Source organism: Mastigoproctus giganteus, chromosome 9, assembly GCF_048544385.1.
Source record: "Mastigoproctus giganteus isolate SK-2022 chromosome 9, ASM4854438v1, whole genome shotgun sequence".
NCBI classification, from domain to species: Eukaryota; Metazoa; Arthropoda; class Arachnida; order Uropygi; family Thelyphonidae; genus Mastigoproctus; species Mastigoproctus giganteus.
The window spans coordinates 5996194-6012862 of record NC_143583.1 but is presented as its reverse complement, the minus strand read 5'-3'; the positions used below and the strand labels follow the sequence as shown (position 1 = coordinate 6012862).

Genomic DNA, 16669 nt, shown 5'->3' with positions numbered 1-16669 from the left:
CTCTCCTTCTCTCTCTCTCACCACGCGGGGTATTTTCGTTATTTCTTCTCGTTTCTGGCACCGTTTTCGCTCGGTGGCCGATTCGTTTCAAGCGCAACATTTTCACGCGAGCACGTTTTAAACGTCATTTATTTTCGATGTTTTTGTTGTTTTCTGCGGATCAGTTGTTTCTGTTTACTTTGCCGATGCTCGTTAATGGCCATCGTCATTAAACAGTCCGAGCGCGACGCGGCATTGCTCGACTGCACAGACGGAGGGATGGAATGGAAGGTGTCCGGTGGGGTATTTGTCTTAAACGTGCGTTGGAATACAAAAGCCCTTCCCGAGTACTGGACGGAGAAGAAAGACACGTCGACGGTGATGTCCGAGACGTGTTTGCACGCGTGCTCACGAGCCTCGTTGAGAATGGGCGTCGATAGAAGGGGTGGTACGAAGCTGGAATTACTTGTGCAGGCACGAGAAAACGTGGCGGATTGCGAAGCAATCGCAAATATACAAAAAAAAAAAAAGCGTTTGTGTCTTCACGCAGCGGTCCGTCTTATGAGGTTGCCGAAGAAAGGAGGCAATCAGCTTGTGCACACCGACGAGCGGGGGTCGGGGGAGCGGCAGTTTGCGATCAGTTACCAATATTAAATTTCGCAAGAGTCGAGTAAAGCGGACCCAAACAGGCCCGTTAATCAGGGATAATCACACGGAAGGAAGGCCGTACCGCCGGAGCCTTACACGACTCTTTGACAGCACCAGCACGCCACGGCCGTGTTGACGACAGGTTCGGAGGGATGCAAAAGGAGGGGACGTCTGGAGCGCGCATTCGTTGCGCATAACGTGGTCACCGATAATCTTTTTTTTTTTCCTTTTTTTTTTTTTTCCCGTCGTCGTTCGCACGCAACTCCCAAAGTCGATACCATCGGTGCACCCCTTTATGAAGAGCTGAATGGTCGCCCAACAACCGTCAGACGCCAATCTTTGCGGCATTGTTACGCGTGGAATCGCGGCCCGCGGAACCTGGCAAGAAAATAAAATTAGGTTTGTCAACACGGGACATTAGCGGGCTCGTGAATCATGCGGAGCCGTTCAGGTGGAGGCAGGTTTCTCATGACATCGCGGTTTACCGTGCGGGAAGAATAGCGGATCTGTAAATGAGCTGCCACCGCCTCCCCCACCCTTCCCGTTCAACCCTTTGTCGCATCTACAGGTGGTGAGTAACGTTGCGGGAAGTTTCGGGTATTTTCGTCTGGATGGCTTTAAGTGGACCCGGCTTGTCGAACAGCACCCCGCCCTCCCTTCTTCCCCGAATCAGCCAGCTCCCCCTACCGGCAATACTGTGAAACGCGTAGCTTAACCGTCACTCGTGACAATGGCAAGGAATCAACGGATTTTGCATTGTGAGGATGCAAAGCGCGAGCTAACGGCTATCTCGTAAAACGCTCGCATTTTACAGTAATTAAGGGAAGCTGAAAGCCGTAATTAGGGGAAGTTGCGCAAACACGTTTAGGGCTTGTAATGCACTCAGTCTCTTTCGTATGTACCCGATGATTAAAGGAGGTTATAGGGCACTTTTCCCCTCATTAATCTGATCGCCATGAGCGAGAGGGTATTACAGAGAGAGAGAGAGAGAGAGGGGGGGAGGTATTTTTATATCTCATTACAAAGAAACAGTAATGTTTTCTGTTGTTTTCGTTGGCAGACCCACCAACTACAGTTGACTGGGTGTCCCAACTATTCTTCTCTGAATGACGAATGATTTCATTTCCAGGTGACCCCGAATGCGACGAAGGGACGAGTTCCGATGGCGGAGAGAGGCCAAAATTTCGCCGAAATCGCACGACATTCACCCCAGAGCAACTGGAGGTGCTGGAGGAAGAATTCGAGAAGACGCACTACCCTTGCGTCAGCACTCGTGAAAGGCTAGCGTCCAAGACCAATCTCTCTGAGGCAAGAGTGCAGGTGAGCATCTTTCCTGCTTACGTGCTTCTTATAACGGGATTTGTTTAAGTAAAAAAGAAATAAAAAAACGTCAAGCTCGTTCAATTAAATCTGCTTTTAGTCGTTTCTTGGTGCGAAGAGTGTTTGGACCTCACGACCTTGACCTGACTGTTTTTAGAGAACGGCGATTGGGTGTCTACTAGCAAGGTTATAGAACTGTTCTCTGTATGAATGGGAAATAATTCCTTTCTTTCTTTTTTTTTCCCCCTTTCTATGCTGCTACTCTTTCTTAAACAAACAAAAAACAAAACATTATTTGGAGAAATAATCTCATTTCTTCAGTGTTATTTATTCTTGGAAAAAATCATCTCACGTTTCTTTGGATTTGATATCGTATTCGAGACCAAAAAATTATTGAAACAAATGGAAAAAAAAAAATATAATAATAAAAATGAAAAAAAAAAAAATTAGGAAAATTTAATCAGAAGGACAAAGCGACTTTTATGAGTCCCTGAATTCTTCTGTGATGATTTCTCATCATTGTGGGTGGCATATCGAAACAAAATGATGGAGCACTGAGGGAGATTGCGATTGCAATGATCTTTTCATATATCTTGGTCTCGTTCTACATGACCGACTAAACTTCACCCTACACATCAACAATATTCTTGAGAAGGTCAAGAAATTTACTATGGCCATAGCGAGAATCTCTAAATCTGACTATGGTCTTGGCAGGAAGACGCTCTTGTTCTACTACAAAGCTGTGTTTCTTCCAACTGTTTCTCACCTATGGTCCTCCTGTGTGGCTTGAGTGTGTTAAAACTGTGAAGTTTCCACTTAAACTGTATTCTCTTCGGTGCTCAATCCTGCTTTGTATGCTACTTGCCTGCAAGACAGTTTCTACGGATGCCCTACAATTAATAGGTGGGACATTAGATCCGTCATGCCGTTAGATCTTCATCTTATATTCAGATCGTTCTCTTCTCATCTCAAGCACGCATTACCGATGGAATTTGCAGGTATTACTACAAAGTCTTCAAATTTTCTTGATTTTAAGTAGGAAAGGAGGTGTATCTGGTCGGAACTTAATAATATCTGGCAAGATCGTTGGACCACGTCAGTCAAGGGCAGACTCATACAAGTTCATCGATAATGTACTGTTTGCTTCTGATCGGCAAATTGCGTTTTGGTTCTCTTCTAATATCTATCCATTTTTTCTCATCACTGGGCACGGTTCCATCAAATCGAAACTTGTTCAGTTCGGTTTAGAAAATAATGACAATTGCCTTCGTCAGCAGCGTGAAGACTGGGAGCACGTTGTCTTCCACTGCCCTTATTATTGTGACTTTGGAAATTCCCTACTGGAAAATGTTCCGCAGTTCTCGTCTGACAATGTAAAAGTTTTGATTGAAACTCTTCCAATTTCAACAGTTTACTGTTCACGTTTTCAACCGAAGAAGGCAGTTACTAACAACTTCCATGACGAGTTTCACCGACGCATCACTGTGAATGGATGCTTTCTTATTGCATTCTGCTTGCCTTTCAAGATTATCCTTAGTAATATTGAAATTCACTAAGCCTTCAGTGACTTATTTCTTTCTTTCTTTTTTTTTCTCTAGTATGGGCAACTGGAGAAATCTGCTGGCACCTTCCGATTTGGCACTGCCTTCGATGGGTGCGGGATCTGCCCCTTTTTGGGCATTTAACTTAATACAGGCCCACCTCCTCGTGCTGATGATGGGTTCTCTTTTGCTGCTGCCGGATAAGGTGGCACATACAAATCACATGTGATGTACATTAGGTCAAACTACAGCATTCTGTAAACAATACGATGTTAACCGGCGGAGTTGAACTCTGTTCCAAGTGCCGCCGCTACATTAAACACTTGCAACAAATATATAAAATTGAAATTGAAATTGAGACCTTGTTGGAAAAACTCATTTACGCAAAGCGATTTTATAATAGACACTTCAATATGACCAAAGAAGTACAGGATACTAATGACTTGCCGAGAGAAGGTCAGGGAATTCCAATTCCTTATTAATGAAGATATGTCGCATCATGTGACCCATCTTAATTATGAAGACGGTTTCGCATAGAAAACCTGTGTGATACCATTGTCATCCGACAGCATCCCAGTAGCATATTAAGAACAGCAATGTGCACACATTGTTGCCTTCTCAATGTTGCAGAAACGTTTTCGCCCACGGACCCACTCTTGATTCTTGCTTTACCGGTGGACCGACAATTTAACAAATTTATTTCTTTGTTGTTCTCAATAATGAAACGTTGTAATAGACAAACAAAACTATTTCTAGTTTTGTTTGTCTTTGTCTTCGTCTCCTTCATTTTCCGGTTCGTATAAAGATCTTACTCCTTTGAACTGTTGTTGTTATTTCTTCTTCCGTTACCATATGACAGGGGCTGGCCAACGATTATGAGCTCGTCAGCAACATTTTATTTTTAAATTACGATACTGTTTTAACTCCCATCCTACAAATATCCGTCTTTAAAAAAAAAAAAAAAGATATTTTTTGTGTGTTTAAACTTTTTGTTTTAATAGTATACTTTCATTTTAATGATTGTGAGAAAGCTAATAAAGATGAAAAAAAATTCAATTACATAATTTATGTGAATTAGGGAAAACCTATCAATGTAAATCACCAGCTTTTTTCGATAATCAATTTTATAATTACTCACAGCTAAACGCAGACAGTTCTCCAGAAGATTTTATTTGTCAAACACGTCCAAGGGGAGTGGACCAAGACAAACGTGTCGGCCTCGGCACGACACAGGTTAGCAAAGTCACAAGCCGGCACAAAACATGTGGAGTAAAGATGACCACACAGTGGAATACACAGTACGCTGATCAACCCGGTAATTCCAAATGTTGCGTTCTCTTCTTTTCGAAAAATTGTTGTACGCGTGAGAAAGGATTAATAAAGCCATAATAATGTATCACCTGATATATTAAGATGTTTTTATTGAAATGTCGCAATTAAATTGGAAGAAGTTCATTACCACTCGCATATACACTGTGCTGCCACTTTATTAGATACACCCCTGCTGTGCACACAAATGGTTCGTCCCACAATGTTGCAAGTCACACGACCACAGTTGTGGATATAAATGCAGAAGAACAACTTTTCTAGTATCAGTTAAGCGTACAAACCGTAGCAAGAATGGGGATAAGGAGTGATCTAACGGACTTCGAACGTGGCATGGTAGTAGGTGAGACGTACTGGACAAAGCATCTCTGTAGTTCTCCTGAACTTTTCACGCACCTCAATTTCAAGGGTGTATCGAGAATGGTGCAACGAACAGAAAACATTCTCTCAACGGCACTCCTGTGGAAGAATCGCTTGTTGATGAGAGGGGACAGTGGAGGATGGCTAGAATTGTGTAAGCAAACAGACGAGCCACAATGTCGCACATCACGTCAGAATTGCGATATTTTATTCTGCGCATCTTGGTGCGCAGAACAAAATATCGCAACGGACCACTAGTCGCACTTTGTTGCGAATGGACTACAATAGCCGACGGCCAAATCGCATACCTTTGTTATCAATGAAGAACAAGAGAGCACGCCTCCTGTGGGCACAGCAACACCAGCACTGGACTATCGAGGATTGGAAAACAGTTGCTTGCTCTGACGAGTCGAAGTTCCTGGTGCATCATTTTGTTGGAAGGCTCAGAATTTGTCGAAAACAACATGAATCCATGGACCCGTCATGTCTGACGACTATGTGCAAGGTGGTGGGGGCAGTGTTATGGTGTGGGGAATGTTTTCTTGGTACACGTTGGGTCCATTGATACCCAACGTGTGCTAAGACGTCTGCCAAGACATCACGTCTGAATGCCACATCGTACCTAAACATCGTTGCTGACCAAGTGCATCCGTTCATGTTGACAGTTTATCCTCAGTCAGATGGTTACTTCCAGCAGGATACTACGCATGTGCACAAAGCCAGAATCACTATGGAATGGTTCCAGGAACATGGCAATGACTTTTCTTTGCTGGAGTGACTCGCTTAGTCCGCGGATCTCAATCCTATTGAACATCTTTGGGATGAGCTGGAAAGGGCTTTTCGCTGCGGGCCCCTACACCTCCGTCGAATCTCAAGGAACTGCGTGGCACACTCATGTCTGCATGGTACTCCATTCCTGCACAACGTTTTCAGCATCTTGTTCAATCCATGCCTAGACGAATTCACGCTGATTTAAAGGCTAAAGGAGGCTCAACACGCCACCTAATAAAGTGGCAGCACAGTGTATGAAATCAATAATAATGGTATTATTCATTTTGGAATAATCCAATTAATCGAAATTGATATTGAAGAGTAACTCTGATTGTTATTTAACAATTTTCTCGTAAACGAGATAATCGACATCAATTATTGTCGGTTAATTAATCGAGTAATTAACCTCTAAGAGCAGCTATGATTATTATATTATTTCTCCCTGAGGGCGGATTCTACTCCTTGGTGGGTACTGGTACCAAGTGCACAGGGTGGTTGTTATGTCTGGTGCTATTGTTGGTTGAGGAATTCTCTGACTATCCTACAGGTGTTCAGGATTGCGACTTTCTGGAGATCCTTTATGTTTTCTCTCGAAGACCTATTACTGTTAGACTGTTATGTAGGGTCTTTGGCACCATCCCGGTGGTTACCACGATGATCGCGATGATCGTAACTTGTTGCAAATGCCATATCTCTTCGATCTTCTATCTTAGGCCCTTGTACTTCCTGATCTTTTCCTCGTGTGTTTTCTGCAGGATGCCAGCGTTGGGCACCGATATGTCAATCAGATAGCTAGCCTTTTCCTTCTTGTGGATAAGGGTTATGTCCGATCTGTTGTGTGGGATTGTCCTGTCCGTTATTATGGTCTGCGTGGGTAGCACAGTGGTATCGTCACCGTCCTCTCCACACCGGGTGGAAAAGATCGCGTTCGAATCCCGTCGATGACGCGAGGAACTTTAATGGACTTTTTTCACTCCATGGTCAAATTAGTCGGTCTCAATGCGTAAATAGCAAGGTTTTTTTTTCCCCCAGAAACTGGGGTTTTTCCTCCAGCATAACAGACAAAGCGACCAGAGAACACACGCAATTTACAGACATAATTACATAATATATAAACGGGTATATATAAGAAATTACGGGTGGCCCTAATATAATAATTTGAATTTGAATTTGTCCCTTATTATGTCATGGTCCCGGTACATTTTATTTGATCAACTGGTATTTCCTCGCTACCTTCTGATGTATTATCCTGGCTACCTGGTCGTCTATACGAGTGTACTCTGTCTGGATGATCACCTTGCATCCTGCGGTGATGTGTTGGATCTTTTCTGAGGCCAGGTGGAATCATCGCCATATGTCATCTGACATCTGCGGGCTCCTTGGCGATGCATTTTCTATAGTTCCTGGTGTTGATTGTCTGACTAGGATGGCAAGCATGAATCTTTCAGTCTCGGGAGAGTGTCCCGCTCGTGAGCTATGCATCGAATGCCATTTTATATATGAGGTCTTGATAGAGATCATTGTATTTCCTACCATGGAGTGTCTTTTTGCCGATCCTTTTTAGCTTCGTTTGTTCCGTTGGGCAGAAGTGGACTCCTCACTTAGATTGGATAGCATATGTTGCTTGTCTGTCTTCCTTATGTCTTGGTAGAGTGATGCTTTATTTTTCTGAAAGTAATCCTTCAGGTTAACTATCGCTCTCTTCTATTGCTCGATGAAGTCTATCAGGCCCCTTCTTTCCGAGCTATTGCCAGTCTCTCGACGGCTGACTTCGGGATGTTTACGGCTACTGGTCATCATTGTCCTTGTCTTTTTCCTGATATCCTCCAACTCTGTGTTAATCCAATCAATAATCCCGAAGGAGTATTCTAGCACAGGGACTGCATAAGTGTTAATTAATGCTTTAACTGTTCCTTCCGTTTACTTTTCTTTGAGCAGGCTTTTGAGTCACTGATGGTAATTTTCGATCAGGCAGGCTTTGACCTCCTTGTGCTGTAACTGCTGAGACTGCATCGTCCTCAGGTATTCTTAGATCTTTGCCCCTGTCACGGCTTCGATCTCTTTACCAGTCTGCAGCTAATACTTTCGGCCGACTAATTTTCCCTGATGCAATCCGCGGATCTTCCATTTGTCTGGACCAAATTTCATCCATATCATTGCTGAATTCTTCGGTGATCCGGGATAGTTCTGAATTTGCTTCTCGGTTGCCGCGTAGAGCTTGATGCCATCCATGTACATCAAGTGGGAGAGGATGTACACGTCTTTCCCTCTTGGCACACTGCCGTCCCTAGGTGACCCACAGTTTCTTGTGGTTAATAAACGGACAATAATAATTAATTCTTTGAGGTTTTATCCGTACCTGTTTTTGTTGAGCATGGTTGATAGCGGGTGCTAGAGAGAACCATAGATTCCTCTCATGATGGGTATTGGTCTGGTTGTGATGCTCTCAACCTTGATGGTGGTGATGCTCCATTTCACCATGGCTGCTTCTAGGAAGTTTGTCACTGTCGGATTAACTTTGTAGATCTTCATTGTCTCTATTAGCCAGCTATGAGGCACAGAGTCGAAGGCCTTGCGGTAATCAATGTCAGCCATGTACATGGCTTACATCGATTACCGCAATGTAAGCCGTGTACATGTTGCAGTGCGTCTTGTAGGCTTGATCTATAACTGTGGCATTTATGATTAATTGCTCCTTGCATTATTTGCTCATCTGGTTGCATCCTTTCTGCTATTCTTCCATGTTGTTCTGGCTCTCCAAGTGGTCTGATATCTTCTTGGTTCTGCAGTTAGTCAGGACCTTGTATATCGTTGGATTCTCTTGGCATGAATTTGCCGGTTTTCTTGTATCTTGGTATTTTGCCTTCAGATATGTGATTCCTTGAGTACAAAACTTTGGGTGCTTTATCATTCGGGAGAACTGCTCAGCTAGGTGCTTGTGTGTGTGTGTAAGTGAGCCTCCGGTTCCAGTAGTTGTTTGCGTTATCTATTCCTGGATTCACCAGATGTGAAACTTCCTGATCGACTGTTGTACTTATTCCTTTCGAATCTCCCATTCTCTCATCTCTTGTACGTCCTTGGTTTTCTTCCGTTCTAGTTCTATCCGTGGGGGGTCAGCTGTTATGTCTTACTTCACTGCTCCATAACTCGCAGAACTCCTCGATCTTCTTCTGCTCGCGTGGTCCGTTTGTATTGTTTCTGTCTTTCCTGTCTTATCCGATACTCCTGTAGAATTCAATTTTGATTTTCATCGAAGATTCGATTGTTTATTTTCTTCTTGAAACTCTCTTTGTATCGGCGTTGTCTCTTGCTGAGTGCGAGGAGGTTCTGCTTCAGGTCCAAGCATTCTGCCATTCTCTGATTTTTAGTCTCGTGTTTGCTGTGCACGTTGTCTCTCTCTTGTGGATGCTCTTCACTTTTCAAATCAGTTTCTTACTCTTATCTTGACTCTTAATTCTTCTATCTTTTGTTGAAGTCTTCTTTCCCAACTGGGGGTTTTTCTTTTTTTTTTTTTTTTTTTTTTTTGCGTTTCCTGTGCTTTAGGTTTCTTTTCCATTAATCCTAGTGGCTGCTACGGTAGCACAGTATACGACTGTGTGCATGGCCTCCAGTGTTGCAACGTTGTTGTTGAGGTAATGCGGTATCATTTGCCGATCTAGACTATCTTCGACTCTCCATTGGACTCTATTGGGCCTCTACTAAGTCTTTTTTGGGTACACAGGGTGGATAATTATTATTATTATCCATTACACTTCAGCTATTATGTTTTGCAACGAACTTCTAATCTGCTCTGTTATTCTAAACGACTGTGCAGGCCTAACGATTGAGAGCAGTGTATTGTGGAGACGTCGCCGAATTGTTTAAATGTTCGTATTGAGTGGTTTCCAATTTCATTTCAACGTTTCAATAAAAACAGCTTAATCTATCACGTGATATAGTGTGGTTTTATTAATCCTTTCTCCATTGTGATCAATTACGTACCACCCGTCTTCTACTTAACTATATTGGTCACTTTTACGAATATTTTTAGAATTATATCTAGCAAAAATGTTCGATCGGTTGAGCATATAAATAAAAAAACAAAAATCATATGAGTTAACGAGGTTTTCGGATTAATGAAGTCTTTTTGCGTGAAATTTGTATTTTCATCTCATAATATTTTAAACATTCAAATTACTCAGAATTTCGAAATATGTTCAAATTAAGAAGCATTTATTGCATTTATCACATTTACAGAAATTTTGAAGAAAATATTTTGCAAAGGAATATAAAAACAGATCGATTTTAAATGGCTTCGGGATCGATTGTTTGGCTGCTCCTGCCATAAGGCATCTCATCTCCACCTTCTCATAGCCACGTTCTTATATTGCTCATAATAAGCGTTTTCCTACTGCTCTGCAGTGCATTTTGACGAACTCACATTTGATACCTAAGTTAAAAATTGGATTCCAAAATTATGCTTTTGCTGTTTAAAGGAAGATTAATATCGTCACAAAATTTGAGGTATTTAGTCAAGAAAATTTGCATATTGGTTTGTGCAAATACTACTAGGAGCTCTAGCTTTTTAAGACATGTGAATACCTTTATATATTTTTATTTTAAGTCCTAGATCATAGAAATATTAATTTACAATATACTCCACAAAGAGAGAAAAGTGTTCGATATCAACTTATGGAACATTAAATAGCCTTCTTATATAAACACGTTGATTTTAAAATAAATATACAAAGATATATATTATATAAAAAAAATGAGAGAGTATATACCCATCAAATTATCCGACAAATGTACATGATATGCATGTGCATGAGATAATTTACATTCATGGTTAAAGACAAATATAGAGGCTACATACCAGTTGGGAGAGATATTATGTATATGGACATTCACACTGAAATTACCACAGATGCTCTGAAACTGCACTGTAACTACAGCAATAATACTAAAAATCCAGTCGGCTGAAGACCGATGAAAAGTTATGACAGAGGAGAGATATATCAATATCTAGGAATGATACATGTTGAACAGTTAGAACAAAAGGAGATAACTGCACTCTTGATTGAGAAATACCATTACACGCAAGAACCTGCTAAAAACAAATCTGAAACAATGCCAAAAACCAAAAAGCAACAAAAGCAGGAACATGGTCGCAGCACTAAACACCTAGCAGTCCCCGTACTAGCATGTTCCTTCGGGTTCTAGGATGAACAAACACCGCGCTGGAAGAGATTATGAGGTCGACCAAGATAATCACCACCAATAGCCACCAACACCACCTGAAGTTGGCCATTGAGAGACTGACCATAACCCGGAACGAAGGTGGGAGGTGTTTGACAGATCCCACAGAAGAAGGCGATAATAACCTGGCGGATTATTTCCAGCTAAACACAGTACCGATCTACAAAGCCACAAGGAAGAGAGAGACAAAGAGCACACACACACACATTACTCACCCTACATAAGATAGCTTCCAACAGTGGCTTAGGAGCAAGATGATCTTCCCCGAGATCGAAGGATTCATGCTCCCCATCCATGACCAGGTAACCATCACCAGGGACTGCAGGAAATATATCGCCAAGAAGGACTCGGGAGTGACAGATGACACATGTGGACGATGTCACCTGGACCAAGAAACAATCCACCACATCATTGCCGGGTGTAGGGTGATCAGAGTACAGAGTACACTCATAGACACGGCCAGCGCAATGGCAATACAATGGCAATCAGAAGCTAACGAAAAAATATCATTTGATCAAAGAAAGTGTAGCGTATTAAAAGTACGAACTCCAAGCCACACTAGAGACCCCTACTCACAAACTATACTTGGTGAGAGAAACTATACTTACTCCATAATAACGAAAAAAGACGATCCCGCACAACAAGCCAGATATAACCTCCATCGACAAGAAGGAAATGGCTACCTGCTGATCAACATAGCAGTGCTCAGCACCAGCAACCTCAGAAAAAACACCTGGAAAAGATGAGGAAGTCAAAGAAATGTGGCATACGGAACAAGTAATGATCATCCCGATCACCGTATCAACCATCCACATGGTGTCAGAAAGCTTCCACAAGAGCCTAGCAGTAGGGCCTCCCAGTAAACACTTATATCGAAGAGTCACAAAGATCCTCGACCAACGGTAATACCAATAATAATAACAGGACACAACCAACTACCCCCATGCACATGATACCAGTACTCGTCACTGGGTGGGGTAAATCTCATAATCACAATAATAACTGTCACTTTTAAATAAATGATGTATGTTGTTAATGCAGAAAGCTTATGGTTAGAGTTGGCTTACAGGCTGCTAAGTGGAAGCTTTCCCAGTAATTCTGAATAAGATGATCAGTTTTTTTTTTTTTTACCTGATTTCAATCCAAAGAGAAATCGAGTTGAAGGCTGTTTGCAATAGCTGTTTCTGGCAAGATCTACATTTGATTTATTCGTTTCATGGATAAGCTGCAATTTCGAAAAAGATGGATGTATATGGTAGGAAATCAGATATTATAGGGCGGCTTGAGATCCATAATTCCTCTCCTTGCTTCTAGAAGTTTCAGTGTCAATAATAAAGATAATTGTAATTTTATTGTATTAAAATATTTGCCCCAAAAAGATAGGTAAAGGATAAGAAGTACCCTTGTTCCATATCGAGATAGTTTTTGAGATGCAGTTTTCCTCGCACTTACTACTCTACTCTGTTTATCTTCGTTCCAACTTACAGCCCAGTTGCAAATAGCTATTTCTGTTGAAATGTTTAATATTATCACTTTAGTTCCTGTGTATTCTGATCAATGTCAGAATTGTCAAACAAACCAAACACCCTTCAGTTGTCTTGTTCGTATCGCTGCCTGATTCACTGGTCATGTGTTTGATGTGGTCCTGGGAGATAAGAAAAGGAACCCACTATTGTAGTCGCCAACTGATAACATTTCATCTGAAGAATGTGCAAGTTCATTATCTAACAACAACAAAAACCATATCAATGTTTATATTTTCATTCATATTTCTTTCCTTTTCAATGAGGCGCAATATAGCCGAAGCTGTTCATTAAACCTCAAACAAGAACAACCATTTCAATGATTTTACTTCTTTTATAAAGTGGTCGTGAAACTGTTCTGAAGAAAAGTTTGGAATTGTGTGATTAAATTCTCCTTTAGGAAAATTTTTCTCCTTCTGCATAAATACAAAAGTTAAAATAAAAAGGCAGTCCGAAGTATGGGGGCCCGAATCAACGAGGTTTTATTGCATTTCCAGTATATTCTCTTCATCTCCTACATTTCTTATATTAAATACTGTCTCCTATAGTTTTGTATGTCCTGTATTTAATACATCCTTGTTTATCTCGTACACCATTCGGTATTTCTTTTGTATTTTTCCTGTAACCATCTCTTAAACTCCAGTTAAAGTAATCGTGTCCCGCCGAAGAATGATATGGCTATGAAACTACCCGAAGAAGTACTTTAGTTCTTTGTTGTTCAGCATGAAAAGGGTCTTCACGAGATGGCTAAACCTTTCGATGAGCCACGTGCGAAATGTTTCGCAGTACCGGACAGGAAAACGATGGACTGAATGCTTAATGATAACTGGTCGCGGCTTGCAAAAAGACTCGACCGTCCCGTTCTGTTGACGCCACATTGACCTGTATACGTGTGTTCGATCAATTTTTATCAGGGTCACTCAGTGCGCTAGATAAAAGGAGTCTGACAAGGCTAGTAGACATTGTGAAGGACAACCTGTCCGCTTACTTTATTGATCGATTTCCGATCAGTCCCTCCGTGTGAAATCGAATGGGATCAGAAGCTGAGCCTCCCAAAATCCAATTGCCGAACTTTATCCCTTAATGTAGATGCCTGAATGTAGTTTATCAGTCTTTGAGTTGTGAGAGTTGTTACGCCTTATTACACGTAAGGTTAAAAGTCGGTGGCACCCGTGGGTTGCTTATCGGAAATGCGTAAAAGGTCACGGGACCTTGTGGCTGGCTTGCGGTCGTTCGGTATAATTTCAGCTAAAGGTGACAATCTGTCTTGCAGCCCCAGAGGTCATCGCTTATCTTCCCCTACCAGTTTTTTGCACCTTGCCGCTGCAAGCTGACACCTGCGCTATTGTTTTGTGAGGTCAAATTACTCTGAACACCCGGAAATAGATAAAGTGTGGTTCTTGGAACGAGATGAAACACGGATTTGATTAATGGGAAACACTTTTTAACTTATCAATGGAAATAGATTTTGCTTTTGCTTTTAAGAGACGTGCTGCACCGAAGCTGATTTCAGATTCAAAAATAAATATCCTAATAAAACGAACTTTCTTTATAACATTTCTGAAATGAGCTGCGGTCAGGTTTTTAAGTGGTATGATATATTTGAGATTTTTTAGTTGATGTAAATATTGAATTTTTGCTTACGATATGCTTTGATTAATTCCATGTTTATAAATAAATATTATTCATTGTTTTTCGATTAAACTTTGATTCAACATTTCATGAGAGATTGGGGAAGGGACTATGTTTATTGATATCAGTGAGACGTTAGACGCTGCCTAAAACTGATTTTGCCCTTCAGATACACACACTTCTCTAACCATCCCCAGTGTGGTTCGATTGAGGTAGTACGTGAGTGCCTTTTTAAAATATTTTGCTTCTTTAACCCTTTACTTGGACGGATTCTAAATTAACAAGAATAATTTGAACAGGTGCGAACATTTCGCTGTAACGAGGTGAGCCTGGTCTTTGTACGTGATCTTCTCGTTAATTGTTCCAACCAGTGCTACGACACTTGCTAACCTCCAACATGTAGAACTTATGGAACCCGAACGTGACACGCATAGTCCGACCGGCACTCGCCTTCGCGTCAGTGGTTTGCCCAATCACTTGAAAGCCTAGTACGAACTTAACTGAAACACTACCAAAAGGAAACAAGAAAAAATGATAATTATAGTCACTTTCTTTTCGAGATTTTCTATAATTATCTAAGCTATTTCCTGACTGATAACCTCGACTCACGAAGATATATGAAGTAGTTCACGTTAGGCTTACATCAGCTTTCATTTGATACGCAACTTGTGGCTGTTTATCACTAATAAAATATCAGACAAGTGACTTGGAAGACTTTCTCTTCTTAACGCTTAGACAAAATGTGAACATGGGCAGTTATCGAATGATATTTCTTTCCCTATATCCAACAAATCCGAGTAATTGGCGAATTACATAAATAGCTCACTCTTAACCATTATTTAATACGTCTTCACACACAAAAAAAGATGCAACTATTTTAAGTCTGTATATTTCTTAGTACGGTAGTGAAAAATAAATCCATCTGATTCAATACTGATTAAAAAATTATGTTGTCCATTCCCTTTAAAGGTAGCAATTTAAAAGAAATTCTGCTCAGCAAATGTCCCAAATAGATTCGAGGAGTGATAAAAGAAGATTGAAACAAATTTTACTAAACAAAAATTGAAAATGATTACTAATGAAAATTGGCGTATATTTTGTTTAAAACATATACTTTTATATGTTTTTCTTTGCAGGTTCTCAATAATTTTTGTAAATTAGCAACAAAGTCGAACGAGGATAGCATACCCACAAAGAAAATAATGAAGGAATAGCAAACAAATGTGAAGTTCTGTGTCCTACCGAACAAAATACAACCGGAAACAGAACATTTTGCGAAAATCTGTGAGGAGTCTGCACACAGATCCATTGTAATTCGATGACATAAGCGATTCAAAGATTGAGGAACCAGCGCAGAACCTGACTCTCTCTCAAACGTCCATTAACAACAGTATTCGGCCACCGTTGCCGAATAGTCAGGCAAGAGTGTACATAAGTACACGTGCTTTGAGATGACTGGAGTTCAATCCCGTGACTGATAAATACGATGCTGTTTCTTGCATTCTCTCTATTTTGTGAATTCTTCTTACCGTGTGGTCGTCCCAGATTATAAACAGATTTTTTTATCCATCAGTTTTATGGTGGGTTAAGTCAGAGTTGGAACAACATCTACTATCATTCTTAAAGACAGACGAATGAAAACTTGTCGAAGTCTTTGGTATTAGTTATGGGAGTAGCAAAGGATTTTGAAAGAACATCTAGGACTAATAAATGTTTGTTCACGTTGATGTAGTCAACTTCTAAAGAAATTGAATTAGAAAATGGATCAGAAAGACTTGATTTTAAAAGCATCCTCACGGTTCTAGCGTCACGACAATACAAGTAGAAACGAGTACACTGCTCCAACCGTTGAAACTCTATATGAGTTGAAGTATCAAATCATCATCACAACCTTCCTGTAGCTCAGTTCTTGGGGCGTTTTCTATTTTCTAAGCTCAAGATTAAACTGAAACGACGCCATTTTCCATCAGACGCTGTACTAATTAACGTCACTCAGGGTTGTTTGAAAGCTCTCTCAAATAAATGAGGTATTTAAAAATTGGGTGGCCAAATGTTACAAGTCTATTGAACTAGATGGGATTATATCTAAAAAGAATAACTATTAAGAAGCTCAGTGAAACGTTTTATATTTTTAATTTAATTTGTTTCGATCGTTTTTAATCACTCCTCTCATAGTCAGTGAAGAATGGTTAGAAATAACACTTACCGTCAGCAGAGTTGGATTCTTTCTCGAAAAGAAGTCGGTCTTTCTTACTAAAGAATTGCAATAATGGGACTGTATACTCCTACCATTTTCCGGAATGAGTAACTTACAGCGTCATAGATACCATT

General features: G+C 40.8%; 1 protein-coding gene across 5 annotated transcripts in view; it reads left to right on the top strand.

Annotated features, from left to right (window-relative positions):
• Positions 1–16669, top strand: part of LOC150080039 (paired box protein Pax-6-like) — a 245495-nt gene that overhangs the window by 217694 nt on the left and 11132 nt on the right. For all 5 annotated transcript variants that reach the window (XM_090382078.1, XM_090382076.1, XM_090382077.1 and 2 more), the window contains exon 6: positions 1757–1947. In XM_090382078.1, coding sequence (XP_090238204.1) covers positions 1757–1947 — 191 coding nt within the window. The remainder of the gene's footprint in view (positions 1–1756; positions 1948–16669) is intronic.